This window comes from Peromyscus leucopus, chromosome 6 (assembly GCF_004664715.2).
Source record: "Peromyscus leucopus breed LL Stock chromosome 6, UCI_PerLeu_2.1, whole genome shotgun sequence".
Taxonomy (NCBI): domain Eukaryota; kingdom Metazoa; phylum Chordata; class Mammalia; order Rodentia; family Cricetidae; genus Peromyscus; species Peromyscus leucopus.
In genome coordinates, this window is record NC_051068.1 from 12795599 (window position 1) to 12818792 (window position 23194).

At 43.4% G+C, this 23194-nt stretch overlaps 1 protein-coding gene across 2 annotated transcripts; it reads left to right on the plus strand.

Annotated features, from left to right (window-relative positions):
* Positions 1–4084: 4084 nt before the first annotated feature.
* Actl6a (actin like 6A) lies at positions 4085–22736 on the plus strand. 2 transcript variants are annotated; one of them, XM_028872659.2, is made up of 14 exons: positions 4085–4415; positions 7398–7474; positions 7625–7799; positions 10073–10173; positions 10759–10856; positions 14068–14162; positions 14409–14515; positions 14613–14702; positions 15860–15921; positions 16123–16237; positions 16429–16509; positions 18210–18305; positions 21010–21096; positions 22289–22736. In XM_028872659.2, the coding sequence occupies exons 1-14, from the start codon at positions 4391–4393 to the stop codon at positions 22367–22369; spliced, it is 1290 nt and encodes a 429-aa protein (XP_028728492.1). In that variant the 5' UTR covers positions 4085–4390; the 3' UTR covers positions 22370–22736. The 2 variants fall into 2 exon arrangements, with proteins under 2 accessions (XP_028728492.1, XP_028728493.1); XM_028872660.2 differs by lacking the exon at positions 4085–4415 and adding an exon at positions 4544–4870.
* Positions 22737–23194: the final 458 nt, after the last annotated feature.

Sequence of the window (23194 nt, forward strand, 5' to 3'; positions counted from 1 at the left end):
GGCAGGAGGATCAGAAATTCAAGGCCACCTTCAGCCACATAGTGAGTTTAAGGCCAGCCTGGATATAAGAGGTCTTGTCTCGAGAAATAATTATCAAAGGTTTAAATGTATGCTTTTATGTATTTAACACATAGTATGAAGTTAATTTGAACTTTACCAAATTGGTTCATTAAAAGAAGTCACTACTCCAGTGTAGCATGAATCTTAAAAGGTCTTATTAATAAAATCAAACCTGGTGCCAGTTATTGGGGTGAAGGCTGAAAGATCAGAGAAACAGAAGAAGCCACAGCCACCTCACATTGCCAATTCCTCAGTTGATTCTGTTTCCTCAGACTGGAAGCCTCTGAGTCTTCATCCAAAATGAATCTCAGCTGAACTGCTGCTCAAAAGTCTAAAAGCTTAACCCGCTAGTTCCTGGTCCTCACACCTTATATAACTTTCTGCTTCCTGCCATCACTTTCTGAGATTAAAGGTGTGAGTCACCATGCCTGGCTGTTTCCAGTGTGGCTTTGAACTCACAGAGATCCAGATGGATTTCTGCCTCTGGAATACTAGGATTAAAGGTGTGTGCTACCACTGCCTAACCTTTCTTTAATATTATGGCTGTACTGTTCTCTGACCCCCAGATAAGTTGATTGGGATGCACAATATATTGGGGGACACACTATATCACCACACTCCAGTGATATGTCAAGAGACAGCTGAGCTGAAATTATGTACAATCAGTTTTCTCATTATCTTTTGCTTTGTCAAAAACTAAGCACTGCCTACCAGCATTCTTTCAAGCTGTCTTCTTTGCTCTCATTGTAAGTGTTACAGCTCTGATAGGAAGGTATCCTGGCATTCAGAAGCCAAGGAATAACTACAGCTCGGAAGGGAAAGGTATCCTAGCAGAAGTGTTACAGCTCTGCTCAGCTCCCCTGGGCTGCTCTATGACTCTGCTCCAGTAAGGGAAAGTTTCCCCAGCCAAAGTGTTACAGATTTGCTCTGCTCCAGCTCCACTCTGCTCTGCTCTGGGGAAGGTCGTTAACAGCTCTTTTCTGCTAAGGCAAAGTTTCCTCCAGGAAGTATAGAAATTCTGCTCTACTCTGAGGAGAGTCATTACAGCTCTGCTCTGTTCCACTTGGGCAAAAGAAAGTCGTGACAACAAACCTCACTCAAGAGATTTATTGGGAGGGGAGAATCCAGGAGAGTGACCGACTCTGCCAGGGCAGAAAAGGCAGCCCCAAACTAAACAGGTACAGGGCTTATATAGGATTTCTTAGGGGTGGAGCTTTCCAGAGTGAAGATTTTCAGGGTGGGGATTGGTAGGATTTCAAGTCCTGAGCTTGGGACAAGCTCAGAGATTTGTTGGATTTTGTGCTCAGGTATTGGTTGGATTTCAAGTCCTGAGTTGGTTAGGGGCAGGGTGTGGCTTTGGCCTCAGGGCCAGGGTGTTCTTTCACTGCCCCTTTTTACCCTACACTCAGTCTTTGGATTCCTATGGGTTATGTGCAGCAAGCTCAGGATGCCGTCATCAGCCCTGCTGAACAGTTCTGACTTCTGTTTAACTCTGGACTAGCATGACACATATTTGATTCTTCTTCAGCCCAAAGAGGTATTATAGTTCCAGGGTATATTTTCTTACATTCATGGGAGATGTTGCAGATACTATTGGTAATGGATATAAATGTGTAAATCCATCAAACTTGTAAATGAATTGCTAGGCATTTAAATGGTAATGGTTTAAATATATTACTGTATATCATAAACTAAAAATAATGTCTCTCCAATATTTCATTCTTGGAGCCATAGTCCTTTTTGGAGGATAGAGGGGCAGGGTCTCACTATGTAGCCCTGCCTGGCCTGGGACTCACTATGTAGACTAGGCTAACTTCAAACTCATAGAAATCCACCTGCCTCTGCCTCTTGAATTCTGGGACTAAAAGTGTGCCATCAAACCTGGCTTGGAATCACAGTCCCTTATAACTCACCAGCTTTCTTTAGTCAAACATGCAAACATGGACTGGAAATAGAACTATTTTGGAGTGCTGATTTGCAGTGAGCACCGCAATCATGGGGACCACATCACATAGCACACAGCACTCAGGCAGGTTGTGTTAGGTGTCACATGCCTTGTCTGAGAAGTAAGCAAACCCTCCCAGTAGGTCATTCGGCAGTAAGCATGCTTAATCTACAGTGTAATCAGGCACATAGCCCCAGTCACAGTTACTAGCTCCATTAGCCAAAGCAATGAATAAACTTGGCTATGCCCCAATAAAACAGCTCAAGTTTACTGACATGTATTATAGCATTCTTAGTTTCTTTTTTTTTTGGGGGGGGGGAGCTGAGGACCGAACCCAGAGCTTTACGCTTGCTAGGCAAGCGCTCTACCACTGAGCTAAATCCCCAACCCCTCTTAAAAAGTTTTTGAGCCACTTAAAATGTAATGGTTTACATGGTGGCACACACCTATAACTCTAGCACTCAGGAGGCAGAGGCAGGAGGATTACATAGTGAAATCTTGTTTCAAAAAACCCAAACTCAAGCCATCATTGTTAGCTTACAGCACAGTGTCAGGTGAACAGGAAAGTGTTATTTCACTAGCTGTATTTCCTAATTCTATGACAGGTTAATTTCTGACATCTTGCTGGCACTGAGATGGATGGGGTTTTATTCAGCCTTCCTAAGGTCATGAGTAGCCTCTATGTGTAGCATGAATCTTTAATAGTCTTATTAATAAAAACAAACTTGAAGCCTGGTATTGGGGTGAATGCTGAAAGATCAGAGAAGCAGAACAAGCCACAGCTTCCTCAGCTCGCCAGTTCCTCAGCTGATCCTGTTTCCTCAGACTGGAGGCCTCTGAGTCCTCAACCAAAATGATCTCAGCTGAACTGCTACTCAAAAGCCTAAAAGCTTAACCAGCCCAAAAGCCTAACCAGCCTAGTTCCTGGTTTTCATGCCTTATATACCTTTCTGCTTTCTGCCCTCACTTCCTGGGATTAAAGGCATGAGTCACCATGCCTGGCTGTTTCCAGTGTGGCTTTAAACTCACAGAGATCCGAATGGATCTCTGCCTCCTAAGTGATAGGATTAAAGGTGTATGTGCCACCATTTTCTGGCCTCTGTATCTAGTGGCTGTTCTGTTCTCTGACCCCAGATAAGTTTATTTGAGTGCACAATATTTCGGGGAACACAATACCACCACATCTATGTGCCTTAGACCCTCTTAAGTACTGCTATTAGTTACAAAGATACATACAATCTTAAACTCTGAGCATTGGAATGGCAGGACAAATTTGGGCATTTTTATAGATCAAGTTGTTGGTAAAGCTTGAAGAAGCAGAGGAACAAATTGTTGCAGTAATCTGGGGAAGAAAAGATAGTATTCTGGACGACACTGGTAGAAACAGAGACTAAGAAAAATAGATACAGATTGGGGATATTTTTAGAACTGGGTGCTTCCTTGAATGATGCTCCATTTTTGCTTGGTGAATGGCTTTCTCAGAATGAAAGAAACTGATGTCATGATTTTTTTTTTAAATACTATCTGAATCTAACTGGAATAATGTACCATCTCTTATTATAGATAGCCATTTTTTTAAAATGCTGGAATCTATTATTATATATGATTTGCTGATTACTTCAAAGTGTAGCACACTTTTACTTTTCAAGTATGTTTGTTGAAGTTTTTTTCTGATTAAAAATAATCCGAATTCATCATAATTCAAGGCCAGGGGTCCTCCCTACGGAGTAACTTTAATTTATCTCCAGACTCCGTGCAGACACCGGCCTTTTTCCGCCTGAGTTCCCATTGGCTCCTGGGGCCAGCCACTCTCCAGGACCAGCGCGGCTGCTGGTCCAGCCGGGCTTAGCAACTCCCAGTACCCATTAGATCATTCCCCCACGAAGTTCCGCCCAGTGGCCCGCCCACCTGAAAATCCCCTCCCACTCTCTTCGCGCGCGAAGCACAGTTCACACCCTCCATCCGCTCTCCTGTTTATGGAAGCTCCGCCCATTCCGCGGATCGCTCACGAGGCCCCGCCCACTTCACCCGCCCACCAAGCTCCGCCCCTCTTGCCCGTATCCCAACTCCTTCCCTTCTTCCGTCGCTTCTACCTCTCCCCGCCCCCACAGCTACCTTTTATTGGCTAAAAAGGCTAAACCGCGCGGGGATGCAGCAGAACCGCATTCTGATTGGTTAAAGCCCAAGCCAGGCCCCTTGTCATTGGCTGATACGAGAAACCAGCAAGAGTGGCTGTGCAGCGGGCGTGCGGCCGCTGCTTTGTTGCCGGAGGGGGCGGCGTTGGAAGTTGCAGGCTTGCGGGGCCAGCGTTCTCGAGACGTGGAGTTGCGGCCGCTGCTATCTCCCCCCGAATAGTCTTCAGCCAGTCCCCGCCCGACAGCAGCCATGAGCGGCGGCGTGTACGGCGGAGGTGAGTGAGCGCGGCGGCGCCTCGGGGCGTGCGGGCCGGAACGACCGGCCCGGTCCCTGGCCGCTTTCGTTTCCCTCCGGTCCTCGGCGGGCCCTTCCGGTCTTTGGCCAGTCCTTCCGGTCCCCGAATGGGCCACGGCCTCTCCGCCCCTTCGGACCCGGAGCCCGCGCGCTCTGGGCTCCCGGAGATGGCCTCGAGGGAGGGCCTTGCCGCAGCGTCTTGCACCTGGGGCTCTGGGACTGGCGGGACTCTGACGGCAGTCACCTGGCTCGCCGGGTCCCTGCCGTACCGGTTCCGCCGCGCGTTTGTCCCCGGCAGTTCGCGGAGGTTCCCGGCCCTCGGGGTGGGCACTGGGGCACCCGGTGTTGCGGCTGCTGCTCCCGATCCTGCAGCAACTGCTGCAGACTAGACATCGCTCCTGGTGTGTCCGGTCCCTAGATGAGCGGAGCGCTGAGGTACACGCTACTGTTCCCGTCCAGCTGGGCAGGAGCCTTTTGTAGATCGGCGATTACGAAATCAAGGCTCCCAAGTACTTGTTTTCTCACGTGTAACCAGTTAAGGACTCCTCTCGGTGGATACTGACGGGAGATGGGGCTGCTATCCCCCGCGTTAATGAAGAAAGTATCGGGAAAGTTAAACAACCAGACACAAATTATAAGACTTCCTTTGTAAGTTGGGAACTAATAGTTTCTGGGATGAGGAAAAGGCATTTCAGAAAGGCCATTTCTTTCTCTGCCGTGTACCGATGCATGCACCCAATAGTATCGTCACACGCTACAAATTTGTATCTGTGTTGAGTCAGTAGATCAATGTCCACTCTTTTTAACTGCTCTGTAGGCTTTTGTATGAATGAACTGTAGCTGTTTCTCTAGAAAATGTTAAGTTTATTTACCTTTTCCCTGCGTGACGGTAATAATTACAATTAGCTAATATTTATTGTGTTTACTGTCAGCACTATTCGAAGTGCTTTTATACGTTAAAACATTTAGTCACTATAGTATCCTATGAGATAGGAAATACTAAGTACATTTTACAAATTAGAACACTGAGGCAGAGAAGTTGGTAAATAACCCGGTTCACATAGTGTATTGGACACTTCTGTTGCTGTGATTAACATAAAACAACAACAACCCCCCTCCCCCCCAATGATCAAGGCAACTTCTAGAAGGAAGAAATTGCTTTAGCTTATGATTCTCCATAGGGAGAAAAGTCCATCATGGCAGGGAGGCGTGGCAGGCGTGGTAGAAGCAGGAATCTGGGAGCTCACACACTCAAACTCCAGCATGAAGTGACTACATCAAGCCCACACCTTCCGAATCTCCCCAAATAGCACCATCAACTGAGAACCAGAGGTCCAAACATCAGAGCCGATAGACATTTTCATTCAAACAATTGCATGTGTGTTTGCTTTTAAACTATGAATTACTCTAAACTGCATGTCTAAACTAAAGAGCTGTGTGATTTCTCTTTGGGTGCCTCTTTGTAGTTAGTACTAAACTGCACATAGTGGCTGTTGTGATTTTTAGCTTTAGCTAGCATTATAGAAGAGCTTCTCTTAAGCCTTAGCAGTTGAATGATGGTAAGTAGGATTAGTGTTTTAAATGTTGGGGGGGGGGAGAAATCCTTTGACAAATCAGCACTGAAAAACCAAAGTGTATTATTATTCTAGGATGCCTGCTGTTTGGGGTGAAGTACATGGAAAATATAAATGAAGGCTTTTCTCTGAATTAGACTGAAAAATTTTGGTAGCCTTCTTACTCAGCACTAAACTGTCTCCTAATGTCTAGCATGTGTAACTTTAATGAGACTTGGCCTGTATAATTACACTCTTAAGCTCAGATTCTCCAAGCTCTCTGGTTTCATGTATTGCTAAGTTTCTTGGTTACATGAAGCATACATTCTTATAATTGATTAAATGGTACTATGATGTACTAGGTGGCTGTTTGTTGTTCTGGGGTTTTTTTGTCGTCTGATCCCTTGTTGCCGTTTGCACCCTTCCTGTGCCGTACAGATGGTCTCAGGGGCCGTCTCGGCCTCTGGTTTTAGCTTTCGTTTGGTGATAGTAGGGTAACCATACTTCTTGCTTGTGCTTTTGTTCTAGTGTAATCATTAAAAAGCTGGTTACCCCACCGCCCACCCCCAAGTTAAAATTGTTCCAGTTTGGATGCTGAGTTATAGAGTCCCCCTGGAGTTTGGAGCCTGAGCTTGGTCCTCCCTCCCTGAGTAGGCAGCTCACTACCATGTCACAGCTCCCACCCTCCCTCCCCACACAAAATCTTTTCTCTTAGGTTCTGGTGACAATTCCTTCTTGTTTCTTCAGTTCGAAGGATTACCCAGGCTGTCCCTTCTGTTTGCCCTTTTATGCTGTGACTGTAGATATTTATCAACAGCCCCTTTAGTAAGGGAACTTTACTACCTGATGTCACTGTGCTATGTCTTTCCTGATTGAACCTCTACTGATAAACAATGTATGACTTGCCATATTTTAATTAAATAAATCTTGGAGGTATATTTAAAACTAGCTTCCAGCTAGACATGATGGTGCATGCCTTTAATCTTAGCACTTGGGAGTCATAGGTGGATATTGGTGAGCTCCAGGACAGTTAGGATCACATAGAGAGACCCTCTTTCAAACAACAATGACAAAAACTAGGTTCTAGCTAATGGAATATGAACATAATGAATTTTTTGCCAAGTTTTAAGTAGTCTCATTTTATCCACACAAAATAATGTCCTTAATCTTCATAGGACACTTAGAAGTTGCTAGTGGTAATTCTCTCTCCCCCGATTTTGGTTTGCTTTGTTGAGACAGAGTTTCTCCATGTAGCTCTGGCTCCTGGAACTAGTTCTGTAGACCACTTTGGCTGGTCTGGAACTCAGAGCTCTGTCTGCCTTTACTTCTGCCTCCTGAGTGCTGGGATTAAAGAAGGCATGTGTAACTGTCCTTTAATCTCTTCAGTAATTCTCTTTTAATCTCTTCAGATGAAGTTGGCGCCCTTGTTTTCGACATTGGATCATATACAGTGAGGGCTGGCTATGCTGGTGAGGACTGCCCCAAGGTAAGAACAGTGTTAAGAACTACTTAGATAGGCAAGAGTCATCTGTGCCAAATTAAATTCAAGCAGAAACTCAAAGCAGAAATGGCCAGTAGACACTGGAAACACCCCCAGTGAAAGCAGATGGTCCTTGATGGCATGTCCCTCTCCCAGGTTGATTTCCCCACGGCCATTGGTGTGGTGTTGGAGAGAGACGATGGCAGCACCATGATGGAGATAGACGGTGACAAAGGCAAACAGGGCGGCCCCACCTACTACATCGACACCAACGCCCTCCGAGTTCCCAGGGAGAACATGGAGGCCATCTCACCACTCAAGAATGGAATGGGTATGGATTTGATTATAGAGTGTTCATAGTCCTTTTAGATGTAAAACAGTAACTGATGGATAGCAGGCGTGTGTTTGTTTGAATTCCACAAAGTAATATTTTGGGTGCCGAGAATACAAAGATGTGTAAGAAGAGTTCTTTTCCTTTAGCTTGGTCAGGAGAGTTTGGTGCATGCCCAGAAAACTGTATACTGGGTAAGAGCTGTGGAGGTGTGGTCAGGAAACAGTGGTATTCGAGAGGAGACCAGCGTTCATGCTGGTTTTCACAAAGGAGGCAGCCTGCTGAACCGTGGCCAGTGAAGGAGAATTTGACTGACCCACAAGCCTGAGAAAAGCAGAAACCCCCAGCTTGTATGAAGAGATGGCAGTTGTGAAGGAAACGCATTTCAAATGGGTTACAGATATGGCTGCCTTCTTGGGGGCTAGGGTCACTTGCAGGAAAGACAGGCAGAGAACAGTATCTTGCTTTGGACACACTGAGATGGTCCCTGAAGACTGTCCTAGGGAAATGAAAAAGCGCAATGTGCTCATATTTGCCACCCCGAAAGACGCGCTGACAGTATGTAGGGCCTGCTGGAGGGGATCCTGGAGACAGGACAATGACCGGGGAGGAGAAGGTGTCTGGTGGACGTGAGGGCCTAAACCACTGATGGCAGAGATCCTGAAGTGACTTTTAGGTGTCCAGGTGACAGACGTCACTAAGACACTGAAGAGGAGGCAGAAAGGAGAGGAGAATTGAGAAGGTGTCCTAGAATTTATTTGAGGTAATGGATAAATGGTATCATTCACTAAGATAAGAATTATAGGAGGAGGAGGAAGTGTTATAGTCTTGGGATAAAACTCTGAGGTAAATACTCCTAGGACTCATGGAACCACACTGAAAAGACATCCCAGGAAAAAGGGAAAGGGGATGAAATCCAGAGGAGACCAAATCTTCTCACTGTGGATGCTTAGGGTGTGCTGCCTGCCTCAGCTGCACAATATGATGGCATGTGTATTGTCCACCAAGGAGCTCAGCAGAGACTCTGTGTAAGGCTTTGAAGGCTGGTCATGAAGGACCACCTCTGCCTATCATGTGCCAAAGCTAGAGCAGGAGGGAAGCAGTATTCAACATGAGCCACTTTGTACAAATAGGTTGGACACAGTGGCCTACTCTTAGCATACAGGGAAAGTTTTATGTCCATGCAAGGAACTGTTGACTAGTTGGATGCCCAGACAGCAATGGAGGGTCAGGTTTGCTGTAGTCTTCACAGCAAGTGAATGGCCTGACTTCAGAGTGTATGGAACATTGGTAATGATCCAGTAAGCAGGTCAGTGGAAAGTCATGGGGAAAACATTGAAGATGTGTGGAATTGCACCGTATGACCCAGAAAGGACATGGAACTGGTAGGAGTTAAGAATGGGCTTTCTGTTGAAAACTTGTTCAGTATTTAACCGGTAGAGATGAATGCCCAGGAAGGAGAATGAACAGTTTCAAGTTAGGGGTTGGGGAAAATTCAAGAGAGGTTTAAGACTCAGAGAGTCAAGTGGTAGTCAGTTTTCTCAGAGGTGGGTTGAGACTACACTAAAAGAGACATAGGTTCCAGCTACTGGTGAGGTCCACAGAGTTAAAAAAAAAAAAAAAAGCTGTGTTTGTGGGAGAAAAAGTTTATAAACCATTGTGATCAGTAGTGCCAAGTAATGTCAAAAGGTCACAGGCAATTGAAAATGCTAATTGTCCAATGGAACTGTCACTAGTTATCGGGTAACTCAGGAGCAGTTGGGGATGTCAGATTGAAGACATCTGTGTTTTTGTTTGTTTTTTTCTTGAGACAAAGTTTATCTCTGTAGTCCTGGCTGGCTTTGAACCTGCCTACCTCTGTCTCCCCAGTGCTGTGCACTGGGATTAAAGGCATGCACTGCCATGTCTGGCTACTCTCTGAATTTTTAAATGCCTGTAAATCTCATTTTTCTAATAGATAGTAAATTTTGTTTGTTTTCCTAGCTTCAGTGTAGCTGGTCTAAGCCGGGAGCAGCTTTACTTGTCCTCTTTCTCTGATCACCCACCTGACCTCTAGCGAGAATTGTTACGTGTCTGTCAAGCATATATCTGAGGCCCACCTGGAAGAACCAAAGAGGTTTTATATGTAGAAAACGATAATGGCCTCGTTTATAAAGTGCTGTATTGTCAAGTAGATTCCGTATGTTAAGACATTAATTTATAAGTCACAGAAGCAGTCCCTGCACCTTGGAAGATGCTAAGCTTTGTTTCAGGCTGTGACTCTTACGTTCTAGTTGAAGACTGGGATAGTTTCCAGGCCATTCTGGATCATACTTACAAGATGCACGTCAAGTCTGAAGCCAGCCTGCACCCTGTTCTCATGTCGGAAGCACCGGTGAGACCCACCGTCCTTTTTTGTTTCTTTCTTTTTAAAAATCGATTCACTTACTAATTTATCGTGTGTGTGTTTACACATACATAGGTGCTCATGTGCCAGGCACACATGGAGAAGTCAGACAACAGCTTGAGACATAGTTCTCTCCACCCTGGATTCCAGGGATCTAACTGGGGTTATCAGGCTGGGTGGCCCTCCTCTGAAAGAGTGGGGAAAGCTTAATTTATTATCGTTAAAACATTTCAGCAGATGAAATAGTTGGCTTTGTTTGTGAATACCAGTTACAAGAGAGGTAATTGGGTGTTTTAAAATTCATATTTAGGATTTTGGTTACCAGATTTAATATCTAATAATACTTTTGTTTTTAGAACCTTGATTTTTCCTGTGATTTGAAAAGTCTTTATTTCTAGAACTCATAATAGCTGGCAGTTTTACCTGTTTAATAATAGAGTTTACTTTATGATTTTTAAAAAAGGCAGTCCTTAACATTGTTGTTTTGCCAGTATGGCTCTGTACTGTAGCATGAAATAGTTAGTGCTTTAGTTACAACGCATCGAATACCCTGGGTCCTTCCTCCTTCCGCAGTGGAACACCAGGGCCAAGAGAGAGAAGCTGACGGAGCTCATGTTCGAGCACTATAGCATCCCCGCTTTCTTCCTTTGCAAGACTGCGGTTTTGACGGCGTATCCTTACACAGTGCGGCGGCTTTTCTCTGCGTGGAAGATAGAGTGGAGTGTTTTCCTTCTTTCTAGCATTTTACCTATCCTTAAGTATTTTTTAAGCCTTTTTTCCCTGTTCTTGGTATATAGTCATTGTACATAGTGTTGGGTTTCATAAACACAATCTCCTTCAAATATTTCATGTACCTGGACCATATTCACCTGCTTCATCTCCTTAGACTCCCCTGCCTGCTCTAATAGTCTCCTTTCTTTTCCTCTATATGTGTGTGTGTTTGTGCATGTGTGTGTGAGTGTGCAAATATGGAATACCCAGGGTCCTGGGGATTTCACTACGTCCGGCATGGGATATCTGAGGGGGAAAAATCTGTGTACACTATGCTCTTATGTCTGTTAACTTTATTCCTCTAGGACAAAATTCTATCAGTACAGCTACAGCTCCGTCAGGCATTCAGGGCAAGAATAATTCTAGATGCACCAAGGTTTTTATCTGTCTACTTTATTTCTCTGGGATGAAATCCTGTCTACACAGCTTCAGTTCTGTCTGGTCCCCTCTCATAGTCCTGCTAACGACTAAGCTCTTATGCTTCCAGCCTCACTTTCGTCCTCTGTTTCTTCATTCTCCATCTCCACTACTCTCTACTCCTGGCTCAAGAGTTTTGCCTTACCATCTACATTACCTTTGTGTTCTTCTCTTCTCCCTGGTCATGCCATTTCTGTTCTACAAAAAAATGCCTGTCTATCCTTCCCCTGGCCACACGGTTCTCTGCCTCAGGAATGTTATATAAACCTCTTTTGTTCTCAGTCAATTGCCCTGGAGAGCCACTAAGCCTCAAAGCTAGAGGATGGTCTGAGCTTGATTAGCACAAGAAACAAAGCTATGCGTCTCCCACCTGCTTGTCTTTGCCTATGTGACCTTATCCAAATACTGGCTCCAGCAGGGAAGTAGTTACCTGGAAGTTCAGCAGGTCTGAGGAGCTGAACTGTTTGCCAGTTGGTCTGGGCAGCAAGAATTTCATAGCAGAAGACAGCTGAAGTATTAAAGGCTGGATACTACCAAATATTCATAATAAATGGCTTACGTTTTGACAGACCCTTGGCTGGTCAAAGTATAGCTTTAATACACAGCTGAATCTCTATAATATATTCTTGTGACTCGCCACATGCAAATGCATGTGTTTTTAGTGTATGTGTGAAGAATTCTTGGATTTGCAAACATCATTGTACATGTAGTATCTGTTTGCTTTGTCTCACATAGTTTGATCACTAGTTTTCGAGCAAGCTAGGTTATTATTTCATTCCTTCTGGCTAAGCAAAGCTCCAGTGTGAGTGTGGACCACATTCTCTTCATGTTGATGGATACCTAGGCTGACTATGACTTGGCTGTTGCAAGTAGTGCTGTGATGAATGTGGGCATGTAGGTATCTCTGTGCTATGTTGACTTAGTTCTTTTGGCATAGACCTAGTGGGTTTAACTGGATACTAAGTAACTTTTTAATTTTTTAAAAAAGATTTATTTATTTACCACGTATATCGTATGCCTGTACACCAGAAGAAGGCACCAGATCTCATAATAGATGGTTGTGAGCCATCATGTGGGTGCTGGAAATTGAACTCAGGACCTCTGGAAGAGCAGCCAGTGCTCTTAACCCTTAAGCCATCTCTCCAGCCCCCAACTTTTTAATTTTTTAAGGATCCTCTTTACTGATTTTCATAGTGGCTGGACTAATTTACGTTACTACTAGCTATTAAGTTCAATCCACATGAGTCTATTTAATGAGTAATAGGGATTTATTAAGATATAAATTGAGGAAATACACTCACAAATACAGAACAGAGTAGACAGCTGAAGTCGTCCTCTGATCTGACTCGGAACCAATCCACCAGGCAGTTTGATCACACCAGGAAGCAGGCAGCAGGGAGAAGGGTCACAAGCCCTTTCTCCCTTTCCTTTAAGAGGTGGTGTACTATGGCAGGAAGCACCACCTCCTTCAGGCCCTAATGCCCAAGGTCATGGGTGGAGCAAATCCCACTCCTGCTAGCAATGAGTTCTCCTTTCCCACATCCTCCTCGGCTTCTGGTTCTTTTGCTGATAGCCATTCTGATTAGGGTGAGATGAACTCTCACTGTGGTTTTAATTTATATTTTCGTGGTAGTTTTAAGGGTATTGAGCATTTTCTGTTTATTGGCCATTGGTAATTCATCTTTGAGAGCTATGTATTCATTTAATTAGGCCATTATTGATTAGGTTGCTTGTCTTTGGTCTAGTGTTGAGTCTAATGTTGAGTTAGGTATGTATTCTAGATAGTAATCCTTTGTCTGAAGTATGCCAGCAGATTCTCTACAGTTTCTGTAGGCTACTGTGCACTTCTGGAATCCTTCTAAAATCATTTTGTGTTAAGTCAGGATGGTTTTCTGTGTTCCTTCTCTTCTCTGAGGTTGTGTTGAACTTGAATACTTCTGCACCTACCGTGTCCTCTTGCCTCTGTATTTCCTACCTGCTCCTACTCCATCCACAGTCTCCCCCAGGTTATTGTTAAAGTCCCGAGAATAGGTTGGGTGGTCTCTTCTTTATCTTTCCAGGACATCCCAAGCTTTTCTTTTTGCAGATAAACTGACTTCTGCTTTACTAAACAAGATACCCTTTAGGGCAGAGATGACTCAGCGTTAGTTTTGTGTATCTTCTGCCTTTAAGGAGTGTTAGTGGTAGCCTTGTTTGTGCCCTCCATCCCCAACCCATTCTCCATCGTTTATCTCCTTTGAAATGTTATCAGGTACCAGACTCAGGAGGACGTAATAGATGTTCACAGTATGTAGTTGAAGAACCAGTAAAAAGTCCAACTCTTAAACCTGCATATGGGTCTGTAGTGTGCATGTGAGGGAAATGGAATCTGCCTTTTCACCAGCTCATTGAGTCCACCTGGAATTGCTTGTTGGGCTGCCTGGGGGAGAGCACTGAAGAATCACTTACAGTGATTAAAAAGAGTTCTGCATAGAGCCACTCTGGGAGGCCTGCATGTGGAAGTTTGTTTTCAAGATAGAATAATTCCTTACACCAGCTTTCCTTACACCTTCCTAGATAAGCTTTTTTACACAGTGTAAGTGATGATGTATGTGTGAAGAACTGGCTTAAACATTACAAGAGCCAGCCTTTCTTTCAGAATCAGCACTGTCCTTGGAGCCTTGATACCTTATTTTCCTTAATGCTTTAAACTAGATTTGCTAATGGTCGTTCTACTGGGCTGATCCTGGACAGTGGGGCCACCCACACCACTGCAATTCCCGTCCATGATGGTTACGTCCTTCAGCAAGGTAACTGGTTAATGAGGGCACGGGGTGACTTTCCCCGTCCTGGGGACACAGATAGTGAAGACAGACCAGGAATTCTATTGGAGCCCGTTCATTCCCAAGTAATGTTTTAAACGAATGCATGGCTTTATTCTTTGAAAGGATAGTTTGGTTAATTCTACTAAAAGAAACCTCATACGTAGACACATTCACAGTCACAAGGAAATCAGACTTTTGGCATCTTGATCGTTGTTTGACTTTGATTCTCAGGCATTGTGAAATCCCCTCTTGCTGGAGACTTTATAACCATGCAGTGCAGAGAACTCTTCCAGGAAATGAATATAGAACTCATTCCTCCGTATATGATTGCATCAAAAGTAAGCAGCATGTGACGTTTCTTGTTGAGACCTACCTTCCGCTTCCTCTCCTGTGTCGTGCAGTCTCTTCATTAGCATGTGCTCTTGGTGTTCTCAGGAGGCTGTTCGGGAAGGCTCTCCAGCAAACTGGAAAAGAAAAGAGAAGCTGCCCCAGGTTACAAGGTCTTGGCACAATTACATGTGCAATGTAAGTAACCCTTCCTGTCTTTATACGTAAAGTGTTGACTCTAAGTTACATGTTTTTACTGTGTAACACAATGGATACTTAGGGGTGGGGAGCACTTTCCATGTTACTGAAACAGTCTCTACAAACATGACTGCATAGCATCTTGAAGACATGGAGGAGGTTTGGGTTTTCGGGTACAAGCAAGCGCACTATTTTATACTGTTGTTGTTAAGATGCTTTTAGCTGAGTTGTGGTGACACACGCCTCAAATTCCAGCACTCAGGCAGAGGCAGGTGAATCTCTGTGAGTTCCAGGCCAACCTGGTCTACAGAGTGAGTTCCAGGACAACCACAGATACACAGGAAGATGCTGTCTCTGAAAACCAAAAAGAAAAGAAAAAAGAAAAAGAAGATGCTTTTAGTTCGTGTAGAACTTGTGTTTCTTAGGTAGGGTTTCTTCTCCAGTGGCATCAGACATTCAGAAGTACGGCTCACTGCTTCAACAGTGAGCCAATGAGACTTTGCTGAAAACTGTCTGAATGTGTAGACGGATGTGGGTAAGAGGTCGGTACATTTGCTGTTCCATAGATACATAATAATTTCTAATAGTAAAAGGATATGAAAGACATAATTGCTGAGTGTATTCTGAGAGCATGTTGCACCCAAAGTTGTATGTGTTACGTGTATACTAATGATTCTGTGTAGACAACAGACAAGGTTTTCCCATAGCAGCCTGTAGGCCATGTTCATTTCACAACAGTCACTAGAAATTTCCATGAAATGTGATGCGTCTGCCTGTCACATATTCAGGTGATAAAATCTTGCTTTTAAAATCAAGGAATTTTTAAGGAAAAGAATGATTTTCTGAAACTGATTTAGTTTGGTGGGGCAGTGGTGCAGTTTCCTAGTTGTTTTTAATTTCTTTTCATTATTCCATAAATATTGTAATTGAAATGTACTTAAATTGTGTAATTACAACTATAGATAAAAATGAATTTAATTTGTGCTATAAACTGTAATTCTCAGGTAACTGTAGAATTGGGTATGTTGATGCTCAGCCTTTGGTGGAGTCACACTCTTCAAATGACTCTCCATGTTGAACTGATGTCACTCAGCAGACTGTCACATGCAGAGCAGGTTACAAAGGAGATTTCAACCTTGTTTCTTCTCTGTCCACAGTGCGTCATCCAGGATTTTCAGGCTTCAGTTCTTCAGGTGTCAGACTCCACCTACGATGAACAGTATGTTGTCTGTGTGACTGTGCTTTAGAAATAAGGGCTTCTGTTTGTTTAAACATAAAGAGTTGTAGAGTGTATTTAGCTGAAAAATACTCTCGTAGGTGTTTGTACTCTGACTTCTCACAGATTAGGAACTCCTTCTAGGTGGTTTGTCATTTGAACAGGGTTGTTCTCTTCCCGTGAAACACTGTCTGCCGTTTGCAGGGTGGCCGCCCAGATGCCGACCGTCCACTACGAATTCCCCAACGGTTACAACTGTGATTTTGGTGCAGAGCGGCTAAAAATTCCCGAAGGATTATTTGACCCTTCCAATGTAAAGGTGTGAAGCCAACTTCAAAAAAAGTCAATTTCATACGACTTTCATAGTCATATAAGAATATACATATTTATGACCCTTTCATAAAAGGTGTGGCTTTTCCTGTGTAGAGAATTTACGGGATTATAAGGCCTAAATTAAACTCAATTTGGCAATGGGGGTTCTCCATGTGAACACTTGTACTCTTGTTCTAGGGCTTATCTGGGAACACAATGCTGGGAGTCAGTCATGTGGTCACTACAAGTGTTGGAATGTGTGACATTGACATCAGACCGGTAAGTGCCAGTCTCCTGTCACTGTCTCTCAGGGCAGTGACAGGCCTGGGGTTGAGTCTGTAGCTGTGGCCACTGGCTTTGAGGACTGTTGATAACTGTGAGTAAAGAGGTGGACACCAGGAGAGGGGTGTGGCACTCAGTGCTATGGACCACTCAGCTCAGCTCCTGAATTGCACTAACTTTTCTGGGAACACGGTTTGTGGCTGCTGTGCTGGACAGGGCAGATTCCTAGAATATTTCCATCCTTACAAAGTTTCCTTGGACCGTGTTGCTCCCAATTTCCTAAAATGTGGTAAATCAGAGTACATAGAAATTGGTGACTTTTCCTGATATTTGCTTGTGCTTTTCAGAAAGGTGTGGTTTAAAGTATGCAGCTTTTACATGAATTTTATTAGATGATTTTTTCTATTTGTTCTGATCTGTCAAGTGTTAAACTGCTGATGTATTGACATGATTATATACTATACTCGTTTAGATTAGTTATAATTTATTAAGGTATTGATTTATTTTATAATCCACTTAGTTTACAACCTACATACTACCTTGGTTTTCTTGAAGTTAATTTGCTTAAAGTATGGTATGAATAGATGTGAATGTATAAGCAACATTCACAAAAGGCCATTAAGTCACCATGAAAATAATTTCTTTCAAGTGATCTAGCACATATACCCTTCCAGGACGGTGGAAGTGTTAGTCTAAAACAAAACAAAACAAAACTTTTTTTGTGTGTTATGCATGGAGGATCAGTTTTGTGAACGCCACATGGGTTCCAAGTATCAAACTCATGTGTCCAAATGTGCACAGCAAGCACCTGTAATCCACGGAGCTGTTTTTCTGCTCTAAGTTTTGAATTTTTTTTTGTGCAAGGTCACTTCAGGGCAGGGAATTAAATACATTTGCAAGAATGGGACTATTTGTACTGAGATTGTTTTCTGTTTACTTAATGCTGTTAGCAGATTGGATCCAATTTTTGCATTTTCTGTTTCAAAATTTAGATGATTTAGATGCTTGGAGTAGGTTTTAAAACTAAGAACATAGTTAAAAGAGAAGGCTGGCATTTACGTTTTGATAAACACATGCAAATTAGGAGTAACTATATTCCTATGAATATGAAGTTGTTTTATTTGGGAGGTTCAGCCTGTGTTCTAAAATAGTTGCAACATTCCTGCAGAAGAGAAAGAGCAGAGAGTATCATCATTATCTGTCTAACTTAAAATACCATGACTTACAGATGAACAAATGAATACCATTATAAAATGGACCTCAAATATTAGTAGCTGTCTGCCAATAAGATTACAAATTTAAGAGTAATTATTTTAAGTTAGTGACTCTGGGCTGGCAAGCTGGCTCAGTGTGTAAAGGTGCTTGCCACCAAAGCCTCATGACCTGAATTTGATCCACATGCTGGAAAAGAACCACTTCCCACAAGTGTCCTCTAATGTCCACACATGGCTATGGCATGTGCTCTCTCTCTCTCTCCCCTCTCCTCTTCCCTCCCTCTTCCCTCCCTCTCCCCTCTCCCTCCCCTCTCTCATACACACACACACACACACACAACACACACACTCTCTCTCTCTCTCTCTCTCTCTCTCTCTCAATGGGAAAACAATGAAATTGGTAGCTGGGTCCAACTCCCAGCACCAAACGATACCATCGTAGGGTTGTTGGAAACATTTGGAAATGCTATGTTTCTCTTCTAGGGTCTCTACGGCAGTGTGATCGTAGCAGGGGGAAACACGCTAATACAGAGTTTCACTGACAGATTAAATAGAGAGCTTTCTCAGAAAACTCCCCCAGTAAGTTTTTTCTGTTCTTTGTGTTACTTAGTTGTGTGCATTCTCACGGAGTGGAATTTAATAGATAATTGTGTGCCTTTACAGTTTGAGTAATGTCTGTTATTAATCAAGATGTCCTACCTCTATTGGTTCCTCTTCTATTACTTGAATCTCTTTAATATTTGTGTGTGCTGTGTGCACATGTGTGGGTGCATTCACCCTTCATGTCTGTCTGGAGGCCAGAGGTCAAATTAGGTTATCTTCTATCTCCACCTTACTCACACACACACTCATACACATACACATTCACATATAAGTGTGCACACATGAACATGCATTCATTCACTCACAGGGCACATGGTGGTAATTTTCAGAGAGGAGAATCTGGAGAGGTAATTTCCATGCACATTACTAATACCAGGTATAATATGCTTAAAGGGTGTTACGTGTGTCTGTAGAAATTGTCTGGTTTTGGCTTTCATGTTTTACATGTGCTGTATGTTCGTAGTTAGAAGTGCTGTTTGGGTGTTGATACACTTCATGGTTGACATCTGCCATCAGCATACTGCATTGTTGGAGATGGTGCTCTAGAGCAGTGGTTCTCAAGCTTCCTAATGCTGTGACCCTTTAATACAGTTCCTCATGTTGTGACCCCCAACCGTAGAATTACTTCATTGCTAATTCATGACTATAATTTTGCTACTGTTATAAATTGTAATGTGGATATCTGATATGCAGGATATCTGACCCCTATAAAAGGGTCATTTGACCCAAAGGGATCTTACTGGTCTAGGGAATCTGTAGTAGTTGCCCTGACCATTGGATTTCATAGAAAACCCACAAATACATTGTAGGCATGAATGGTCCAAGGTCTGCCAAAGAGTAATTTAGGGGCTGCAGTGTGGCTCAGCCTCATCTGTATAAACTGTTTTTACAGAGGACGCAAGTTCCCAGAACCTACGTTGGGCAGGCCATACCTCCTGTAACTCCAGTTCCAGGGGATCCAGTGCCCTCTTTGGCCTCTTGAGGCACCTGCACTCACATGCACATACCCTCATGCAGGCTTACACATAATTAAAATAGTAAAATGAATCTTTTTCCCCCCCTCCTTTTGAAGAGTAATTTAGAAACTCTTGTCCTTTAGGGAGTAATTAAAGTCAACGAAAATGTCAGGGGAAAAGTTTCATTCTGGAATAGACGCCCATACTAGCACGTTCCCTGGTCTCATCCTCAACCCCACCACACAACGTTTATTTCGCTGTGAAAGTACTCCACATATGTGTTGTATGTGTCTGGTATGGATGCATTGAAAATTATCCCCAGAGGCAGATTCCTTGGGAGGAGGGAAAGTCCCTTAATACAGGAAGTGAGGTAAATACAGTATTGAACCAGGCTTGGTGGTGCAGCTACTGGGAGGCGGAGGCAGGAAGATCATGAGTTCAAGGCCAGCTTGGACTATACCATGTTCAGAACAGAAGCACGAAATTTTTAATGTTTTGAGATGGGCCATTTGTTGTAGTCCTATTGTAAGCAGGCTAGCAGAACTCAGCACACTGTCTCCCTCAGCCTGAATGCTGGGGTTGCAGATGTGAGTCATCCTGATGGGCAGAAGCAATGATTTGGAAGACAAGCAGTATGAATCAAATGTTACTTGAGATCTGGCATTTTGATTGGGAAGAGTTGAGATAGATATAGGGCATCTGGGGTAGGGTGGGAAACTTTAGTGAAAGTGAGTGAAACACTTAGTATGGTACCTTTAGAAGTATGTCTATGAATTTTAAGTGCTGTCTTTTTACTATGCAGTTTTCAAAGTTTTTGTTTTTATTGCTTTATTTGTCAATTTGTTATATTTAACAGTTAAGGAGTTATATACACATACAAACTAAACACATTCTATCTTTGCACCTCTCAATGAGATTACAAAGTAACACTGTCAGTGTTTAAAGGAGCATCATAAAACATGTTTAGTAGAGCTGCTCAAGGGAAGAAAGACTTCAAGCTCTGCCTGGCGGTGGTGGCGCATGCCTTTAATCCCAGCACTCAGGAAGCAGAGCCAGGCGGATCTCTGTGAGTTCGAGACCAGCCTGGGCTACCAAGTGAGCTCCAGGAAAGGTGCAAAGCTACGCAGAGAAACCCTGTCTTGGGGAAAAAAAAAAAAAAGACTTCAAGCTCTATGTAGTCTCTTCCTTTATTGCTGCAGAAATGAAAATTCACAGCAGATTGTCATGCTGAGGGTATTCAGACACCTTTCGGCCAGCCAAAGAAAGTTAGAGCTCAGGTTTCAGTTTTTACAGTCCAGTGTGTTTTCCTGCCTGGTGAGATGCTGCCTGCCTGTGTTTGCCCAGTTCTGAGTTAGTTTTTCTTACCCCATCTGTTAAGACCTTTTTTATGAAGTTCCCTAGCCTTTGCCAACTATTAGTGTATCTACTTGACACATGTAAAATTACTCGTTTTCCCTTTTTGTTTGTGTGTGTGCATATGTGTGTGTGTGTGTGTGTGTTGAGGGGGGAAGAGAAAGGGGGGTGGATGGGTGGGTGGATGTGCGATATGGATGCTATCTAGCCCTGGCTGTAGACCAGACTGGCCTGAAACCCAGAGATCTGCCTGTCTGTTCGTCCCACGTGTGCTCGGATTAAGTATGTGTTGGCCCTCGAGGCTTCTCAGCACCGAATCCCAGGTTGGCTGTTGCGGCTTTGCTAATATCCTACGGCTTCTTCTGTTGCAGAGCATGCGGTTGAAACTGATCGCAAATAACACGACGGTGGAACGGAGGTTCAGCTCATGGATTGGAGGCTCCATCCTAGCGTCTCTGGTCAGTAGATAAGCCGCTTTGTGAGGGTACACATCTGAGAGTGGGATTGGAGTGCAGCAGTTGATGGAGTTTCATCATCTGACAACACACCATCTTTTTCTCTCAGTAATTATTTATTACGTCTTTCCTGTTTCTTTTTGTTGGGGCTTAAGCATACTTTTAATATTTATTCTGAACTGGTAAGAATCTGTCTTGGTACCATGAGTAACCCTTCTTGATTCATATTTTTTTCCTAGAACAGTACTGTGGTTTTTCTGGTAGTGGTTGTTTATTTTTTACAATATTGTAATATTATTTTGTAATAATAGTATTTGTAATAATACAAATTTTCAATATAAGCAGAAATTTTCTTTTAAAAATAATTCTTTGGCTTAAATATACCATTAAATACTAAGTTTAATAGGAAATACTGAGAATGATTTCAGCGCTTCATCGATCTTTGCATTTAAAAACTGACAGATGAGTGGAGGACCCGGTAGGAGTATCTGCTTAAAAACATTTATATGTAAGAATGACATCCCTAGCCTCCTGCAACCTCAGGCTGGCCTCTGACTTGCAGTGTTCTTCCTCAGCCTCCAGAGTGCTGGGACTCTCCATATTGGGGTACAACAGAACTCCTTACCAGTGGACATTTGTCAGCCTACACCGACTTTCCCTTTGCTGTGGGAGCAGCTGAGCCTCTGCTTGGCATACCTCTTTGGGCACCGGACAGGCCTAGTTAGTGCACTTAGTTCTAATCAGCCCTTCTGGAAGTTTGGTTGTTCCCAACTCCTGATGAGGCTGTCAGGAGTTGGCTCTGTGGGCCAGTGAGATCAGGGGTCCACTTTGAATTAGATTGTGTCTCAGGAGGCTAGAGGTAGAGCATTCCTTTTCCTCCTAAGAGCTGAAATAATTGGCATGGGCCTAATGACAGGTTCCTTACTGCCTTAGGATGCTCTGTTGTCTTTGCCAGATAGTTTTAATTTCTATTCACTCTAACAGGTGTAGAGGGTTAGTGTTCTCAGACCAAAAAGGCTAGGTGAGGTTAACAATACCTCTGGCCTGTCTCAGAGGAGGGCAGAAGGAATAGGGACAGTACTATTCTGGAGGAGGGATTTTAATAGTTTAGCAGTTGTTTAAGACATTTCTAAGTAAAAAGCACTACCTTCTAATACAAGATGAGGCATAATTATGGAATATTTCTATCTTTCAGGGTACCTTTCAACAGATGTGGATTTCCAAACAAGAATATGAAGAAGGAGGGAAGCAGTGTGTAGAAAGAAAATGCCCTTGAAGGCTCCCACCCTGCCTGCCCGTCACCTCACGTCTGTAGCTTTAGTACACTCAGGAAAAGATGACCATCTTTTGTAGAATGTTTATACATGTTTGCATATTTCAATGTCCACTTAAATTTTTTAAGGCTTTAACTGGCTATAAATTAAAATGAGTTTGTGCTTTCCTTGAAATGCACTTATTCTTATTACAGGCATTTTATAATTTTGTATGAATGTCTATTTTCTCTAAATATTTTGCTTTCAGTGAGGACTTTCCAGCTCTCCTGTGGGTTGGTGGAGTTACTTTTTATTAACTAGTAAAAGTTATTGCCTATGCTTTTTATCTTAGGCTTATAAAACTAAATAAAATCACTACCCGTCCTAGAAGGGTTTTGGATTCTCGTCTCTGTTGTGACTTGCTACTGTCAGTACTGCTTTTACCATTATTTTGATGGTAGGAAGCAATCACCTGTTTGACTCACAGTATCCATGCCCCTTTCATGTGTGTGGATGGGGATTTCATCTGCATGTAGGTCTGCACCACAGTATATGCTTGTGGAAGCAGAAGAGGGTGTGGGTTCCCCTACAGCTGGAGTTTGAGATGGCTGCAAGCCTCCATGTTTGTGCTGGGAATCAAACCTGGGTCTACTGGGAGAGCAAATAATGCTCTTAATCATTAAACCATCTTTGCAGGCCCCCCTCCCGCGCCCCCCACTTTTAACAGTAGTGGTGAAAACGGCATTCACAAACTGACTTCGGCTCTTGCATCATCCTGGCAGCTAGCATCAGATTTGTACCAAGATGCCAGGCGTTATTAAGCCTGCTGATGTCAGGACCTGTTCAGT

Coding starts and splice junctions, on each gene's coding strand:
- Actl6a (XM_028872659.2), top strand. CDS start 4,391: ATGAGCGGCGGCGTGTACGGCGGAG. Junction 16,238..16,428: donor TTGACCCTTCCAATGTAAAG/GTGTGAAGCCAA, acceptor CTCTTGTTCTAG/GGCTTATCTGGGAACACAAT. Junction 18,306..21,009: donor TTTCTCAGAAAACTCCCCCA/GTAAGTTTTTTC, acceptor CTTCTGTTGCAG/AGCATGCGGTTGAAACTGAT.